The sequence below is a fragment of the Carassius gibelio genome, chromosome A3 (assembly GCF_023724105.1).
Source record: "Carassius gibelio isolate Cgi1373 ecotype wild population from Czech Republic chromosome A3, carGib1.2-hapl.c, whole genome shotgun sequence".
Classification (NCBI taxonomy): domain Eukaryota; kingdom Metazoa; phylum Chordata; class Actinopteri; order Cypriniformes; family Cyprinidae; genus Carassius; species Carassius gibelio.
Genome location: NC_068373.1, coordinates 34,084,522 through 34,103,301, shown reverse-complemented (window position 1 = coordinate 34,103,301; position 18,780 = coordinate 34,084,522). Strand labels below are relative to the sequence as shown.

At 38.1% G+C, this 18,780-nt stretch overlaps 2 protein-coding genes across 2 annotated transcripts; both read left to right on the top strand.

The window, feature by feature from the left end:
* Positions 1-7,566: 7,566 nt before the first annotated feature.
* Positions 7,567-16,493, top strand: LOC127956843 (uncharacterized). Its single transcript, XM_052555088.1, has 9 exons — positions 7,567-7,766; positions 8,098-8,424; positions 8,527-8,835; positions 11,498-11,536; positions 12,033-12,116; positions 12,288-12,316; positions 12,601-12,708; positions 16,138-16,203; positions 16,357-16,493. Exons 1-9 carry the CDS (start codon positions 7,706-7,708, stop codon positions 16,474-16,476), a joined length of 1,143 nt encoding a protein of 380 aa, XP_052411048.1. The 5' UTR covers positions 7,567-7,705; the 3' UTR covers positions 16,477-16,493.
* Positions 16,494-17,251: 758 nt separating this feature from the next.
* On the top strand, positions 17,252-17,905 carry LOC127956852 (GTPase IMAP family member 9-like). Its single transcript, XM_052555099.1, is given in 1 exon segment — positions 17,252-17,905. A coding segment is annotated over 1 exon segment (654 nt).
* The last annotated feature ends 875 nt before the right edge of the window (positions 17,906-18,780 follow it).

Sequence of the window (18,780 nt, the reverse complement as noted above, 5' to 3'; positions counted from 1 at the left end):
TATATTCTAATATTATATTTTCTTTACTATCACTTTTATCAATTTAACATCCTTGCTGAATAAAAGTATTGATTTTATAAAAAAAAAGAAAGAAAAAAAACTTTTTATTCATCAAAGAATCCTAAAAAAGTGTCACATGTTCTGAAAAAAAGTTTCCAACTTTGATAATGAATCATCATATTAGAATGATTTCTAAAGGATCATGTGATAATGATCCTAAAAATTCAGCTTTGCATCACAGAAATAAATTATTATTTAAAGTATAATAAATTTAAAACAATTATTTTCACAATATTACATTTTTTTCTGTATTTTTGATCAAATAAATGCAGGCTTGATGAGCAGAAGAAACTTTTTTCAAAAACATTAAAAATAGTAATGTTTCCAAACTTTTGGTCTGTACTGTACATGAATGGTTTTTACAGAAATACTAATATTAATACACACTTTCTAAGTAATTTTGTGTCCTTGACTCATCTGATTGTTACATTGAACTTTTTAAATGTTTTAATAGTCCATATAGATTGATGATGCAACACATGTCTGTTAATTACAATATTGTCACAAACTTTTATTGTCTATTCTCGTTAATTCATCAGTTGAACCATTTAGGCTTTGCTTGTTAGATTTACCTCTTGAGTGTGTTATTGAAGACTTTTAACCAAATCTTCTGCATCATCGTCTGCTTCTACAACTATGTGTGGCAAAGTACCACAGGTGATGGACTCGTGACTCGTCCTCACTATTTAACAATTTGATTGAACTGTTAGTAACAGCCATCTAACCAAAACAGGTACATTAGAGTTCAAGCACAAAAAAAAAGTCTTTACGCAGATGACATATTACTGTATCTACAAGACCCCCCATCAACATTACAAAAACAATTAAACTTATTGATTTTCTAATATTTCTGAATCAGTCACCTGAAGTAAATCATCTATTCTTTCACTGCATCCCAACAACCTGAATGTGATAACCCAGACACCACGTATCCCGTTATGCATCAACCTCATCACATATTTAGGCAGTTAGGGTTGTTTAGTCTTAATTTCACTCCATTATTTAAAACAATAAATGATGATCTTTAATGCTTCGTGAACTTACCACTATCAATTATTGAGAATTCTACTGTAAAAAATAAGATCCATTGAATTAAATTGACTGACCTACAGAAACCAATAAAACACAAGTAGAACCAAAGCACCACAGCTTCATAATATATGCAAATGGTTTAATCCAAACCCTTCAAACTTGGGCATATTTGTTCTGATACCAGATCACTCTAAATTGTAATGTAGACACATGGATTTTCTGTTAAGCTGCTTTGTAACAATGTGTATTGTGAAAAGATATATACAAATACATATGAATTGAATTAATAGGAACTGCTCTGTGTATATATATATATATATATATATATATATATATATATATATATATATATATATATATATATATATATATATATATATATATATATATATATATATAGGGGGTCCCGGGAGCACAGGCGTAACATGGCTCATTCCTGAGGGGACTGGACAAGGAGATTTTGGTGGATCGTAAACTTCTACTTGGAAGTCTGAATTGTTCAATCACAGGACTAGATTAATAAGCTTGATCAAGGGAAATCACCACCAGGAAGAGTACAACATATTGTGTCCTCATCCATCCCTAGCAGAAAACAAGCGCCCAGGAACGAGTTGTGATAACTCACCCGATTTGCAAGATATATAAAAATAAAAAAAATAAGCAGCGCAACTTTTCCCAACATTGATAATAAACCAGCATTTTAAGCCCTATTCACACGGGACTAGTATTATCTGGGGACCTTGAGTGATTTCACAAGATGGAAAGAAAGATGCTGGCCAAGGCTAAGATATGCCGATTTGCATGAGTCTAATACTATCACAGGTTGGTATTCGGCAAAATATGGTAAGTCATTTGCGGGGGAATTTTTATGTTACACATGACAGACATGACCGATTTGCAGGGAATTAATATCACAAACACCCTGCACTATTATAACAAATGACTGGAGTTCACAAGGTAAAACGAATCACGTGTGAATGGGGCTTTAGAATGATTTCTGAAGGATCATGTGACAGAAAACTGGAGTAATGATGCTGAAAATACAGTTAGGCATCACAGAAGTTAATTATATTTTAAAGAATATTAAAATAGAAAAACATTATTTTAAATTAAGTACAATTTAATGATTATTTTTGTCTGTATTTTTAATTTAAAATGCAGGCTTGATGAGCATAAGACACTTTCATAGTGCTGCATAATTATCACAAATGGTAATATAATAAAGTCCTTTCACATCACCATTTCGCCAGCTTACACATAACAGGCCTGTAGGTGGCACCTGGGCTTCATTATTGATGACAGTTTCATGAAATCATAAATGGTGTTCCACACATAAACATAAGGGAACTGAACACTGATTACCATTATTGTGACTTTTAGCACTGCACGGTATATAGCCCAGTGATTGTATAAAAGACCTACTGTGTATGTGAAATCTAGCAACTGAACACATATCCCAAAATTCTAACTGAGAGACAGAAAAAGTACATAGTCCATAAGTTGGACTTATTTTAAGATCATAGTTATGCAACGCCACCTCTTCGGTTGACTGATAAGAACATAAGAAACCCAATCTAGTCTGAAAGTATATTCTCACAGCAGAGGCTTTTGTTCGCTTCATTGTAAGATGTGATTAATTTTTGCTTCAGTCTGTCTTAAGAAAATGACACTAAATTTAAAACTCTTCTGAACAGTAGTGATATTGGGCTTCTTTGGCCATATTCATATTTTGCAATTGTATGTAACCAAAATGAAATATGAATGAAAGTATCCATTAAAATATAATTTTAATCACTGCAGCTCAATTCAGTTTTTACAGTTACAGACCAAATGCAGTATAATTTACAATTTGCCAGTCATTTACTGTTAAATCTACTGTTTTACTGTAATACTTTACAGTATGTTACTGTCATGTTAGCTTAGAAACTATAATGTGCTAGTAAGTTGTATTGAGCAAATTATTACTGTGAACTTATTTTATTTGAGTCTACTAAAAACCCTGCCTTAACCATGTTTTTTTTTTACTCTCTTTTTTTAATATGCAATTTTATACATACATTGTTTTATAGACACACTTACATTTCCAAAATGAGACTGCAATAGAATAAATAATAATTAATAAATGAATGGTTCACATTTAATACAAACATTAATTAAAATAAAATGTCTCTTATGAATAATCAAAGAAAAAAAAGAAAACATATAAAGAAGAGCGTATATTAATAAGAGAGCGTGCCATCTGTGGACCTCTGTAAATTTTTCATGTTTAAAAATAAAATGTGTTCTCTAAATGACTAATTTGCTGTTGAAACCTCATGTGTTTCTGCATGTTTAATGTAGTTTAGACAGTTTGCATAAATGTTTAGCATCTGTAGTGTAAGCATAGCATAACTCCGGTGAGAATTGACAGAAGCGCAGAGGACAGAGGAAAACAGAACACCGGTCACAAATTAGCACATAATGAAGATTGGTAAAGAAAAATGTTGAAGGATTTCAGTATTATCAAAGTGGACACACATTTTCCTTTGTTGTAAACAACACTTGGTTCTTGTGTGGCAAGCATATTCTCACCGGAGCTTATGATATGCCTACGTACTGCATCAGCCGGAATGCCACTGCCTGCCAAGAGTGTGTATTTAAATTTCCTTTTGTGGCATATTGCACTTACAACACCACCAAACACATCACACTCTATTACTCATTTGCCCATGCTTCTTTTTCCACTCCAACGTTCAAATAATTCCTGCCCACTAAAAGCTGCATGGATATATTTGCTTACTCTGACTGGCCTGTCTATGAAAACGATTTTGATAAAGATTTATATCATTGCCACGATATGTATTGTCATTTCCCCCAGCCTTATCATGCAGTGACGCTTTAAACACATTTCTGTCATAACAACTCCTGTAGGGATTGGCATGGTAATGTACATGACTATGTTAATGTATTTGGTCTTGGCGGAAGAGATCTGCTACGCTGCTGCTGCTGAGGCAGAGCAAGTACAGACATGATACTGCCAAGAGAACTACAACATGCTGCTGTGAGAATGTAATGAATATTACTGCTGCAAAATAACATACATGAAATAACCCCCAAATAGCATATATGAATCACCTCATAGCAGATCTAAACAGGTGGAGCTGGGGAAGGTGGAGGTTTTCTTAAGCAAGCTGCAACTGGTACAGGCAAGCACTAGTCATATATTTAAATATTGAGCAGCTAGCTCATTTTCTACCGACTGAACCATCTGGAGTTTCATGAAACAACAACTGAATAACTATCACAACTAATCTGCACTGAGATGGGCTTCGTTGCCGGCTCTCACACCTTGTCAGACGGATAGGGCCCTGGCTCTGAGGTGTTCCCCATCTCTGTCGTTCCTCTTAGCAATAGCTCATCAGTCGTGGTGTGTTCTGGCTGTTGCTCCGTGCAGCAGGTTGATGATTGGCTGGGCACTGGGTCCGGAGTAGGGCCCATTCATCGGCATAATAAAGGCTGATTTATACTTCTGTGTCAAACCTACACCATAGTCTACGCATAGACGCACATCCTAAACCATAGCCTACACAGTAGCCTGATGTACTTGTACTGCAAGCGCTCGGATTGGTCTGCAAGAACGCCTCCTCCCGTATGTACTTGAGTTTTGTGTGTGTTTATGTTTATATATTTTAATGTTACACCTTCTTATAGAAAATAAAACAAAGCAAAGAACAGAGTGTCTTATTTATTATATTACACAGCATTATACATCACTAGTTGTCCACAACAAACAGTGTTGATCTGCTGTGATACAAGTCCTAGTGGAGACGGAAATAATTTCATATTCTCCTGTTTCGTAGTGGTCTCCTTTTGATTTGATATTTATTTTCCGCCATTATGGCTATATTGCTTCTCTGACGAGCCACTTCTTCTTTGGCTTTTGTCGTGGTACTGTAGGTTACACAAGCATCATGCCCGTGGACACTGCACACTAGTGGTTTGAGTGTGTACTGCACGTCGACGCGGACAACGACGCAGAAGTAGAAATGAAAACTGATGCTTAGCCTACAGCGTAAAGGTCAAATGCAGAAGTATAAATCAGGCTTAAGCAGTCAGTGGTGAGTTACAGCTCTCAAGCATCCACTCACACTGATCAATTCTGTCTCTCTGATAAAATCAAAGAAGAATTTACTATTTATTTGACATGACCAATTTATTAAAATCATAAAATTTAGATCCTGAAGTCCATTTACCTTAGTTCTTCTATATTTTTTTCCTTTCTTGTTTGTACTTCCTACCTTGCAAGAAATGCATGAGGTGTTGCTTTTTTTTCAACATTACAGTGTTCACATAACTTTTGTGGACGTTTCCCTATCATTTTAAGAGTGCGGTTAGTTTTCTGTCTTTGTAGTTAAAAATTACATATAATTTTCTCCTTTAAAACTTTAAAATCATCCAAAGTCGTTGTTTTATCTTTTTAGTAAAAAGCATTTGACATATGCTTTGGACGTTGCCTTTGTAGACTCTGAGTTGGTACTTCCACCTATGTTATGGCTGAGGAAGAAGAGTGCAGGCGCATCACAAAGGTTTTATTTTTATTTATTTATTTATTTTTTTAAGAAAATTACCAATAATTTCGCTAGATAAGACCTTTATTCCTCAGCTAGGATCATGTAGAACCCTTTGAACCTTCATTGAATCTAAGTTTTTAATCTTTAATCTGCTGGCCACCATAAAAGTCCACTGTATTAAGAAAAATCATGGAACATATTTCTCAAAAAATTTAATTTCTTTGTAACTGAAGAAAGAAAGACATAAACATCTTGGATGATAGGGTGAGTAACTTATGAGGAAAATATGTTTTTGTGTTTGTCATAAAATTATGAATAAATAAAATAACACTGTGTGTTAATTAAAAAAAAAAATAATAATAATATGAGGTATGCCTAATTCTGTAAAAATGCAAAATATACAACAAGGCTGAAGAGGTTTTAACAACAGTTTTTTTTAGCACAACCAAGGCTGTTTGTGTTACCCAAGGTTTAAATATAGTAACGTGTTTTTTTTTTACTATTGAATAAAAACGTTTAATTTTCGTAAGGTGCAGGGTACAGTAAATCCAAGGGTTAAGGTGAGTTTGTCACCTACTAACTGTTGCATATTCTCTATTTTGTTTTACTATGAAGTTTTTCTTTGTTATTTTCCAGTTACCTGTGTAAGTTTTGTAGCCCTTTGTTATTTTATTATGTATAGCTTCACCATATCACAGTGTTGGCAACTCAGCCAACAGATTTGCCTTGAAACATTGCTGTGGAACAGAGTCCTCACAGAAGTCTATATATATATATATATATATATATATATATATATATATATATATATATATATATATATATATTATATTTGGTTAAATATAAGCTTCGTGCAGCACTTCCTTACATTATGCAAACTCAACAAGTTTTAACCATTTTTTTTTTTTTTTTTTTTTTGGTGAAAACTGCATCAGAGGGGGAGGACTTTTCTGCTCCCTCATATTCTGCAGGGACAACATTGCAAGTACTGCAAAAGATCACCAGAAATGTGCTGACTCCTGCCCAAAGCGGAAGGAAAAACAGACAGTATACCTTTTACAAATACATTTAGGACATGATTTTGTGTGTGTGTTTACTGTTTATTTTTTTGTATTTTGTATCAGTGGTTGCAAATTAGTTTTTTTCTGCATTTTGCTTTTGTAAAAGATCTGTTATACTGTTATATCAGTTTGTTTGTTTTTAAATAATAAAAATATATCTTTGGTAACTTGTGGTCTTTGGACCTTACATTTAACTATTTAATACAGTTCACTGTTAATAGCTTTAAAACATAGCTATTGTAGCATAACTAAAATTAATGTTACACTTACATGTAACAAGAGGTTATATAACAAGGTCTCACATTAAATTAAAGCCCGCAGATGTTACACTACACGTAACAAAAGGGTAACAAGGTTTCACTTTAAATTACAGCCTTTAGATGTTACACTTGCACAGTAGCTTAAAAAAATAAATTAAAATAAAACCTTTGCAGGAAATACATCATCATAATCTTTGAAAAATGTCCATTATACATTGGAAAAGCATTTCTCAAGTGCTTTAAATGGCAACTTTGCCTGTGTCACAGCACACATATCCAACAATATATGTCTTTTATAGTCTCTAAATGCTATTCTAGAAAGTTCACATGCAACTGCTTTATGTGTGACCAAGAATTGATGTGGAAACCTTCTCAGTAAGAAACCAGTTTTATCAGAAATAATGTAATGTTATTTCTAAGTTTTAACAGCATGTTGGAAACTGCTAAAAGAGAGAAGTGAAACTAACAGAAAGGCACTTGTGTGCAGAAATGAGGTCAGTACGCTGGACTCAGACCATACATGGGTTGAGCTCGTGTGTCTGACACTGAAGAACACTTTTCACACAAATGTGAGACAACACTTCTCCATTACGTACTGGAATATAGTGCAACTCGAGCAGATTTTTTTAACACTCAGTCTGTGAGATCAGAGGAAGTGAACAAACACAGGAAGAGCTGATAGTATTCAAAGAAAGAGTTTATCATACAGTATAATGAAGAGAAAGACTGAGAGAAAGAGAGAATGTCTGATGAGTGTCATCTGTGTCTGCTGGGACTGATCTTTCTCTCTTCACTTCTCTCAGGTAAAGAAATCTGTTTTCTCTTCAAGACACTCAGTGTGATCAGACTGAGAATGATGATCAGTTTATTCTTGCCCATATTCCCGTTGTGCTCTCAGAGTCTCGTCGTGTTACAGAACACACTGAATTATTCCTGAACATAGTGTTTGAGATTCAAACAGCTCTCTGATAAAGAACAATAGTTTAATCTGGAGTGTGCTGTTCAGGAAAAAAATATAATGTTTTGAATATTCAGATTTTTATGTTGGTGTGTTTTATGTTTTTATTTATTAATATATAACATTCATTTATTAATATATAACATACTGATCAGTCACATGTTCTTGTGTTTCAGGTGTCAGTGGAGTGGATTATGTTCATGTGTTCATCAGTTCTGGTGAAGATGTCACTCTGTCCTGTAATAATGCTCTTCATGACTGCAAATCAACTACATGGATCTATAACAGATTCAGAGATTCAGCAGCAGTTGAACTGATTCATTTAGGGATAAAGAAGAAAGACACAGAGAGTCATGAGAGACTGAGTCTGGGGTCTGACTGCTCTCTGAACATCAGGAACATCTCAACAGAAGATCATGGATCTTACATCTGTCAACAATGGACTGATGAGGGTGGACCACGACTAAGACCTGATGCTGGTGTTTATCTGCATGTTCTTCATGGTAATTTATGATTATGTGGTCAATTTAAAAAGGGTAAATTCTTGATTTAATCTCTCCTGATGATTGAAGAGTGTGTGGTGTGTGTGTTATTCTGTGTTTCAGTCTCATCCTCACACACTGAGATCAGTGCAGGTCTCTCTGTGACTCTCTTCTGTCAGCTGTATTCATATCCTCGAGTCTCTTGTGATGATTGGACCCGTTCTGAGAGAATTCAGCTGTTCTGGGTGAATCAGGCTGGTGTTAAACTGAATAAATCAGACTCCAGATATCAGATATCATTCTCATCAGATCACTGTATCATCTCTCTGAATACAACACTCCTGAATGAAGATCACAACAGAGAGTGGAGATGTAATGTTATTCACAGAGATCAATTCAAGACCTCAGTCACATACACTGTCAAGAGTTCAGGTGAGAAAACATCTCATCAATCAGTTTTAGAGTCGCATAATGTCAGTATCATTAAGGACTGTTAGAGTCACTGAAGCAGAACAAACTGAGGAACAAAAGCTTCTTTCAGTCTGACAGAAGAAACTCAAACCACTGCTGCAAACTAATGAACTGCAGTCGAGTTTAACAGTCCAGAACCTGCTGCTGGGAATAATGAAGGAATTGAGACTTGACAGCAAATTTTGTGTACTTCCTGCACAACCGTCTGTGTGTGACATCACCTCCCAATACAAACACACCCCTGGTTTAGTCCCACCCCTGTCACTGATTGACAGGTATCTGTGTCAGGCATCAGAAATTAAAATGCAAAAGGAATTGTGATTCCATTTTTTTGGGGCAGGTTACATGCGTGACACAGAGAGAGTGAAAAAGCAGATGCGGTAATTAATACTGTTTTTAATACTGCTCCAGGTGTGTGTTCACGGTGTGTGTGATCACTGCTGTGCACTTTGGATGGGTTAAATGCAGAGCAGTCTGAGTATGGGTGACCATACTTGACTGTATGTCCTGTCACTTTCACTTAAAATATGACAGTCTCACTTGTAAGACAAGGTAAATTTCAGTTGCAAATTAACTTTGTGACACAGCCCTGGACACTTTGTCTCTTTTTGCCCCTGTAACCCAGTTTCTTCCGAGTTTGGTTTGAATAGTTCCCGGGTGTGTTTAGTTTTCCCTCATCATGTGTTCCGTGTCCCTGTTAATTTAATTATTCATTGCACCTGTTTTTCCCCAGTTATCCTGTCTTTACAAGCCTTGTCCTTTAAGTTGTTTTGTCGGGTCTACAAACCACATACGTGTGTCTTCCTCCATGTTGGAAATACTCTTTCACTTACCCTCGGCTCCGTGTTCCTTCCGTCACATATTGTGACAGAAGACCCAACCTAAAAAAGTTAAATTGTGTGTCTCCCCTCCATTTACTTTCTGCCAGAGCAGAAAGGTCGTGCTCTCGAGGAACATAAGAGACAGTTCCTACTGCTAGCTAATGTCACCAGCTACTAGGATGATGCACTCTGTACTTTCTATAATGCCAGCCTGAACACAGAGTGCAGAGCATTGTCATCCGAAGATGGTCCTCGGGAGAAATTCTCTGCCTTTGTGGAATGGACTCACCACTTACTATCTGCCCTGAGGAGGATCTCGCTGGATCCACTACCGACCCAGAGCCCAGCCCACAATCACAAATGACGGAAAGCCAGAGTGTAACCTGTCAGACCAGGTATGAGAGCCGGCGACAGTGCCACCACGAGAGAGCAAGCCACGGACTGTGTGAGTGCGGAGTGGAGCTCCACCACCTGCATCACGGCTGAGGGTGAGCAGAATATGAAATGCCAAAAGGGCCAAAATGAGGAGGTGGATTTTTTTTTGGTGTAGGAATCTGAACTGGAGGACGAACTGCCCCCTCTCCTCTCTTCAACGTCTCCACTGGTCCCGTCCAGCCCTCCTTCATCTTTGGTTTCCTCGTCCAGCCCTAAGGGGGCTTCCTATCTTCCAGTGCCTGTTCCCCAGTGAAGCCCAGGATGGGCTCCTGTTCCCCAGTTAAGCCCAGGAAGCACTCCAATTTCGGCTCCAGTCCCAGAGCTCTCTCCAGTGTCGCCTCCAGCCCCAGAGATAACTCCAGTGCTTGTTCCTATAAAGAATCCTCCAAAATGCCTGCCCTCCCACCTGCTCCTGTCTCCCTCACCTCCGCCTCCAGCCCTCCTCCGTCCTTGGTTTCCTCGTCCAGCCCTGAGGGGGCTTTCTATTCTCCAGTGCCTGTTCTCCAGTTCCCCTCCACCACTGTCGTCTAGCAGCCCCTCTTCTAGCCCACCATCTTTGCGGTGCAAGCTTTGCGAGACTGCCATCCTCCAGGGCCGCTATGGTGGAGTTTCCTTCACCTCCGCCTCCAGCCTCCGAGGCCTGGATTCTGCCTCGGGCCATTGACCTCTTGGCTCTACCATAGCTTCTATCTCTCTCCTCTCCGCTGTGGCCCAGCAGTCCACAAGCTCCACCCGACTCCCCACGACCATCCTACACCTCGGGGTCTCCACTCCTCTGGCTTCGCCTAATCCCTCTGCCCCTCCTGCTCCATCAGGCTCCTTCATCCCCTCAGCTCCACCTCAGTCCTCTTTTGCTCTGGCTCCAAATCTTCATCTTTAGATGTTCCTTACACCTGTTACCCCAATTATCCTGTTTTTATAAGCGTTTTCCTTTTTTAGATCAGTTTTGTCGGGTCTACAAACCACATACGTGTGTCTTCTTCAGTGTTCCATGTTGGATATATACCCTGTGTTGGATTAATAAATTCTTCTTTCTCTTATCCTTGGCTCCATGTTTCTTCTGGACAGCATATTGTGACACTTTGCTTGGCAGTCACTGTGCGTTCGCAAAAGTGAAAACACAAACGGTTATGCAAGATTTGAAACTGGGTTTGGATGATGTCAAAATTAATGCGTCAACGTATGAAAAACGTAATTGAAAATAACAATTTTAGCAATTCCTTTTGAAAACATACTACTTTTGTAGAATAGATAATTGTAGTTTTGGATGATTAAATCTTTTTTACAAGATATGGTATAGAAAAATACTTCAAAGAAACCACGGTTTTATAGTTTGAAGCATCTGAACTAACATTCATCTTTCACAGCTCAAGCTGATTCAGGGACAGCAGGGATTACTATACAAGGTACCGTCAAATTAACTTTCTCTGTCATTTTACTGAATTGCCTTGTGCCCAGTTTAAATGCATGTAATCACTTAACATAAAAGAGTAGTTTCACTGAAATAAAGCAATGAAAATGAAGTGTTACATTATAGATTTTGAAAGTCAATGATAAGTTATTTTAGACTTTTTGAAGAGTTCCTGTTGAAGATTTATGGTTATAACTGAGCTGAAGAGTAGAGCTCATTGTTTGGTTGTAGATGATGACTGTTGTGTCTGTTGCTTCATGCAGTCAATATAGATGTGTTAATAGCAGTGCAGTGATAAACAGTGTTTTATTTTAGCTGTATATTTCAGCTGTAGTCAGTATAATAAGTTGTTTTGAGGATTGCTGCTCTTAACACTCACATGTTTTAGAATCAAATTAACTATTTATCATTTTATTTGTATCAGCCATCTGTCTATATTTGGTTAAACACAGTTTTGCCGATTGTGTCTCTCTGTATCGTCTCTCTCTCAGTGATTATGATTGTTGCCGGCAGTTCATTCATTCTTCTCCTTCTTGCTCTGATTCTTTGGATGATGATTCGTAAAAATAGATCCGGTGAGTTTCTAGAGTTCAGTCCAGAACATCTGACTCAGTATTAAAGAGAGTTAAACTAATGTGTGTATTCTGTAGTACTAGAGTCTTCTGGACTCTTTCAGAAATCACTTGTCATCTGCTTTAGAGACTGTATTGAGTGTTCGTAACTGTTCCCATCTCATTATATTTCAGCTGTCAGAAGAGCGACTGATGACTCTGTGGTGAGTTTTGTAGGTTGATCGTGAGCTGTTAGTGTTTCATGAGCTCCACAGAGGTCTGAATCTGAAATATCATACTCTTATTACTCACATTAGATCATGACAAGGATATTTCTACTGTTTCTGCTCTAAAGCTCGGCGATAGAAATAAACAGAATGGAAACAGTGACACAATCAAACATTTCCATTCATCCTACTCCTGCTGAACAATATGATTCATCTTCAGTGATTTGTGTATATTTTCATATCTGTATATATTTGACAGTTACTCTGTCATGTTACGATAGGATCCATCATCCAGAGCTGGGAACAACTCATTGTTTTGTGAGTCACAAGTACATTTTGAGTCTTTGCATTCAAGTCTAGAGTCAAGACGGACAAGTCCAAGTCGAGATGTAAGTCCTCATCTTTATGCTACAAGTCCTAAACAAGTCATTAGTTCTGTTTTTTTTCCAAATTATCATCTCTGTATTCATTACTACAGTTCATTTCATGTCATTAATAGTCAATAGTAAGTATAATTAAGTATCATAAGAATAAATATATAATAATTAGTGGTGGTTCGTGGAGGAATGAATCACTGCTTGTGAACAAATCGTAGGCCTAAGTGAATTACTAATTTATTTAATGTTCACCGTTTCATTTTTAAATAATTCAGTGATTTTAATGAATCATTTAAGTCAAATTTATAACTTGCCAATACGTAAACCAGATGCTAATTTATCGCCACCTTTTGGCATAGGTCTACTGAACTAGACATAGTTTTGAAGAAGCTGAAAGATAAATATATCCAATAGTTATAATGTATCGGCTACAAATCCTTAATAACAATAAGAATCCATCAGTGAATGGATTTAATAGACGGAAGGAATGAATAAATGTGTTGCAACTATATTATTTTATGTTGATACATAATATATTCCTTTAACAAATATTGATAACAACAAATGATTCAAATGTGATGCTGTCATGGAGAGGAGTGCAAAACGGAAATATAGTTACAGTCATGAGAGTGCACTGTCTAAGTCAAGTCTTGAGTAATGTGACTCAAGTCCACAACTCTGCTGTCATCATAACATCGCGTGTGTGAATATTGGAGAGTTACTCTGGTCGCGTTACAGTAGTATCGGTCATCGTAACATCGCGTCTGTGAATATTGGAGAGTCACTCTGGTCGCGTTACAGTAGTATCGGTCATCGTAACATCGCGTCTGTGAATATTGGAGAGTCACTCTGGTCGCGTTACAGTAGTATCGGTCATCGTAACCGCGTCTGTGAATATTGGAGAGTCACTCTGGTCGCGTTACAGTAGGATCGGTCATCGTAACATCGCGTCTGTGAATATTGGAGAGTCACTCTGGTCGCGTTACAGTAGGATCGGTCATCGTTACATCGCGTCTGTGAATATTGGAGAGTCACTCTGGTCGCGTTACAGTAGGATCGGTCATCGTAACATCGCGTCTGTGAATATTGGAGAGTCACTCTGGTCGCGTTACAGTAGGATCGGTCATCGTAACATCGCGTCTGTGAATATTGGAGAGTCACTCTGGTCGCGTTACAGTAGGATCGGTCATCGTAACATCGCGTCTGTGAATCTTGGAGAGTCACTCTGGTCGCGTTACAGTAGGATCGGTCATCGTAACATCGCGTCTGTGAATATTGGAGAGTCACTCTGGTCGCGTTACAGTAGTATCGGTCATCGTAACATCGCGTCTGTGAATATTGGAGAGTCACTCTGGTCGCGTTACAGTAGTATCGGTCATCGTAACATCGCGTCTGTGAATATTGGAGAGTCACTCTGGACGCGTTACAGTAGTATCGGTCATCGTAACATCGCGTCTGTGAATATTGGAGAGTCACTCTGGTCGCGTTACAGTAGGATCGGTCATCGTAACATCGCGTCTGTGAATATTGGAGAGTCACTCTGGTCGCGTTACAGTAGGATCGGTCATCGTAACATCGCGTGTGTGAATATTGGAGAGTCACTCTGGTCGCGTTACAGTAGGATCGGTCATCGTAACATCGCGTCTGTGAATCTTGGAGAGTCACTCTGGTCGCGTTACAGTAGGATCGGTCATCGTAACATCGCGTCTGTGAATATTGGAGAGTCACTCTGGTCGCGTTACAGTAGGATCGGTCATCGTAACATCGCGTCTGTGAATATTGGAGAGTCACTCTGGTCGCGTTACAGTAGGATCGGTCATCGTAACATCGCGTCTGTGAATATTGGAGAGTCACTCTGGTCGCGTTACAGTAGGATCGGTCATCGTAACATCGCGTGTGTGAATATTGGAGAGTCACTCTGGTCGCGTTACAGTAGGATCGGTCATCGTAACATCGCGTGTGTGAATATTGGAGAGTCACTCTGGTCGCGTTACAGTAGGATCGGTCATCGTAACATCGCGTCTGTGAATCTTGGAGAGTCACTCTGGTCGCGTTACAGTAGGATCGGTCATCGTAACATCGCGTCTGTGAATATTGGAGAGTCACTCTGGTCGCGTTACAGTAGGATCGGTCATCGTAACATCGCGTCTGTGAATATTGGAGAGTCACTCTGGTCGCGTTACAGTAGGATCGGTCATCGTAACATCGCGTCTGTGAATATTGGAGAGTCACTCTGGTCGCGTTACAGTAGGATCGGTCATCGTAACATCGCGTCTGTGAATCTTGGAGAGTCACTCTGGTCCCGTTACAGTAGTATCGGTCATTGTAACATCGCGTCTGTGAATATTGGAGAGTCACTCTGGTCGCGTTACAGAAGTATCGGTCATCGTAACATCGCGTCTGTGAATATTGGAGAGTCACTCTGGTCGCGTTACAGTAGGATCGGTCATCGTAACATCGCGTCTGTGAATATTGGAGAGTCACTCTGGTCGCGTTACAGTAGGATCGGTCATCGTAACATCGCGTCTGTGAATATTGGAGAGTCACTCTGGTCGCGTTACAGTAGGATCGGTCATCGTAACATCGCGTCTGTGAATATTGGAGAGTCACTCTGGTCGCGTTACAGTAGGATCGGTCATCGTAACATCGCGTCTGTGAAAATTGGAGAGTCACTCTGGTCGCGTTACAGTAGGATCGGTCATCGTAACATCGCGTCTGTGAATATTGGAGAGTCACTCTGGTCGCGTTACAGTAGGATCGGTCATCGTAACATCGCGTCTGTGAATATTGGAGAGTCACTCTGGTCGCGTTACAGTAGTATCGGTCATCATAACATCGCGTCTGTGAATATTGGAGAGTCACTCTGGTCGCGTTACAGTAGGATCGGTCATCGTAACATCGCGTGTGTGAATATTGGAGAGTCACTCTGTTCGCGTTACAGTAGGATCGGTCATCATAACATCGCGTCTGTGAATCTTGGAGAGTCACTCTGGTCGCGTAACAGTAGGATCGGTCATCATAACATCGCGTCTGTGAATCTTGGAGAGTCACTCTGGTCGCGTTACAGTAGGATCGGTCATCATAACATCGCGTCTGTGAATCTTGGAGAGTCACTCTGGTCGCGTCAGAGTAGGATCGGTCATAATAACATCATGTCTGTGAATATTGTAGAGTCACTCCGGTCGCGTTACAGTAGGATCGGTCATCATAACATCACGTCTGTGAATATTTGAGAGTTACTCTGGTCGCGTTACAGTAGGATCTGTGATCGTAACATCATGTCTATATAATAGATGTTCATTAAACCTGTAGGTGAGATGAACATGACTCTGTTTCTCCTAACTGTTTGTAGCAGCTGTGTGAAATAATGAGTCTGCTTCACACAGTAGTAATGGATGGGCCTTTAACAGCTTGATTTACTGTATTTTCACTGATGTTTAGGAGCAGACAGATGATGTGACTTATACTGAAGTTACTGCGGTCAGTAAAGACAGAGCCAAGAACAAGGTGAGCAAACACTTCTTGTCCTCTCATGGATGTCCTCCTTCTCTCAGTGTGACCTGTATCTCTCTTATTCTGATATAAATGTGTGGTGACTTGAGCTCAAACCTCATGCTGTAATAACTGTGGGTTGAAACAGTCACTGTGATGTTGATTCAGGTTTGCTGTGATGATAAAGTGACTTACGCTTCCATCGGAGGAGCAAAAGCCGGAGATCAGGAAGACTGCAGTCAACTTTACACTTCTGTGAACAAGAACCATCACAAATCAGGAAAATAATCATAAGATAATCACACCAGCAGAGCAATATGAGCCTTATGTAACTGACTCTTCATGGTTTCAGTCAGTGCCATTATATATACGTTCAATGTTTTTACATGTTAAGAAGCAAGTTATTGGTTATTCTGGTCAGTAAGTGATGTTTTTTTTTACAATATATTTCTGTGTGTCTTTTTTATTAATTTAGACTCTGTTTGCACAAAGTCTAGAAAATAGAGGAGAGTTTAACTCTCTTAGATCTATCTAATATTATCTTGAGTGATTAATTAACTGTCAGCTTGCACTAATTATTGCAAAGCTACTGTTGATGATGATGTAAGTGTTTATCATAATATGACAGTAATGATCTTTTGGTGTTTGAACCGTTTGAACAGCTGCTTTCAGCAATACTTGTAAAATTATATTGTATGTGTCACTAAAAAATGTCCACTTAAAGTTTACTTTTGTACACTAGTCCTGGTTTCACAGAGAGCTTAAGTCAGGACTATACTGTTTAAAATTTGTGCAAGTTTAATTAAAATATAGTAAAAAAAAATGCTACAGAGGAAAAAATACTGTAAATAACAGTAAGTTTCTGTACTACATACAGTGGAAAACTATAAAAGATCTAACCAGATGATTCATGTCATTGTACAGTAAATTATCATAAAACAATGTATAATTTACGGTCAATAACTAAACAGGTATCCCCTGACACTCACAGTTGAAAGTATTTTGTTTAAATAATCATGTTTCTTAATAGTTTTTGTAATCATTAATCTACATTAATTGTTTTATGTTATATCTGCTGTTGTTTAATGTATGTTTATTGCATTATTTAAGAGTTGTTTGTGTTACCCTGATGGTGTTTTGTCTGAGGATTGTACTGATTGGAAGGACAGGAAATGGAAAGAGTTCAACAGGAAACACTATTCTGGGAAGAGATGATCAAAGCCAGATGTGATCCGATTCAGTGACGTCTGCATGTGAAAAGAGAATTGGTGAAGTTGATGGTCGATCAGTAGCTGTGGTTGATACTCCAGGACTCTTTCACACATCACTGTCAAATGAACACGTAGCAGAAGAAACTGTGAAATGTGTTTCACTCTCATCTCCTGGACCTCATGTGTTTGTCATTGTGTTGAGTTTGGGGATATTCACACAGGCTGAGATGAGCACTAAAGATCTGATCAAGAAGATCTCTGGTCCAAAAGCTGCTCCGTTCATCATCGTTCTGTTCACTGGAGGAGACGATCTTGAGAATTGGTCCATAGAAGATTATGTGAGACAACAGTCTACAGAACTGAAGAAACTGATCAGTGATTGTGGAGACAGATTCCTGGTTTTCAATAACAGAGAAACACAAGACAAAATTCAAGTGATTCAACTGTTAAACATGATAGAAGAGGTGAAGAACAGTAATGAGGGTCGATACTTCACTAATGTTTGAGGAGGCTGAGATGTCCACATTAAAAAAATATAAACTTTGGACCAACAAAAAAAAAAAAAAAAAAAAATGCTGTAATTTTCATTTGGTTGAAACTTTTCATATCAACCAAACTATTTATTCTGGCCAAGATTAAAAATTACACTGAAACAAAGTTAAAATATAGTTTTTTATGGAGACCAAATCATTATTTTTACTTTGGAAAAACTTACTGACTAAACTAAATAAATTGCTGTAATTTTGTTACAAGCAATATTATTACATTACGTTAAATTTCCGATTCGGTACAAACTATATTTTTCATAACATCTAAATCAATTTATTTTCTTTATTCACAAGATAAAACTTTACTTAAATGTAGGTGAATATATATTTTTGTTGACTTACTATAAATAAAGACAGGAATATTCTCGTCAAAAGACCTCATTGTTTACTTACATTTAACATTGGTCCCTTCCATTAATCATGGAATATATTTGATTTCCAGATCTAATGCAATAAAACACATCCTGTATCCAAATGTCTGTGATTACTCCAGTACTTAGAGATTGACATTCAGACTGAACACTCTGGATGCCATTTTCTTGGGTTCTACCTCCATTAATATTTTCTTTAATAAAAGGTGTGTTTGAGTTCCCCTGGGTTCTCAAATTTAGAATTTAGATGAGGCTGAACAATGACATGTCATTAAGGTCCTGCACCCCTTCAATAATATATAATTGGCTGGAGGGGATCCACATCGTCCTTAAAGACGAACTGTCCTTGTGCTTCTCTGAAGCTCTGCTTCAGCTCCATCCTTCTGAACAACCTAACAAAAGATTATTTTGTTATTAAAGTTTATTTTGATGAAATCAGTGACTGATGTGTCTATATGCAAA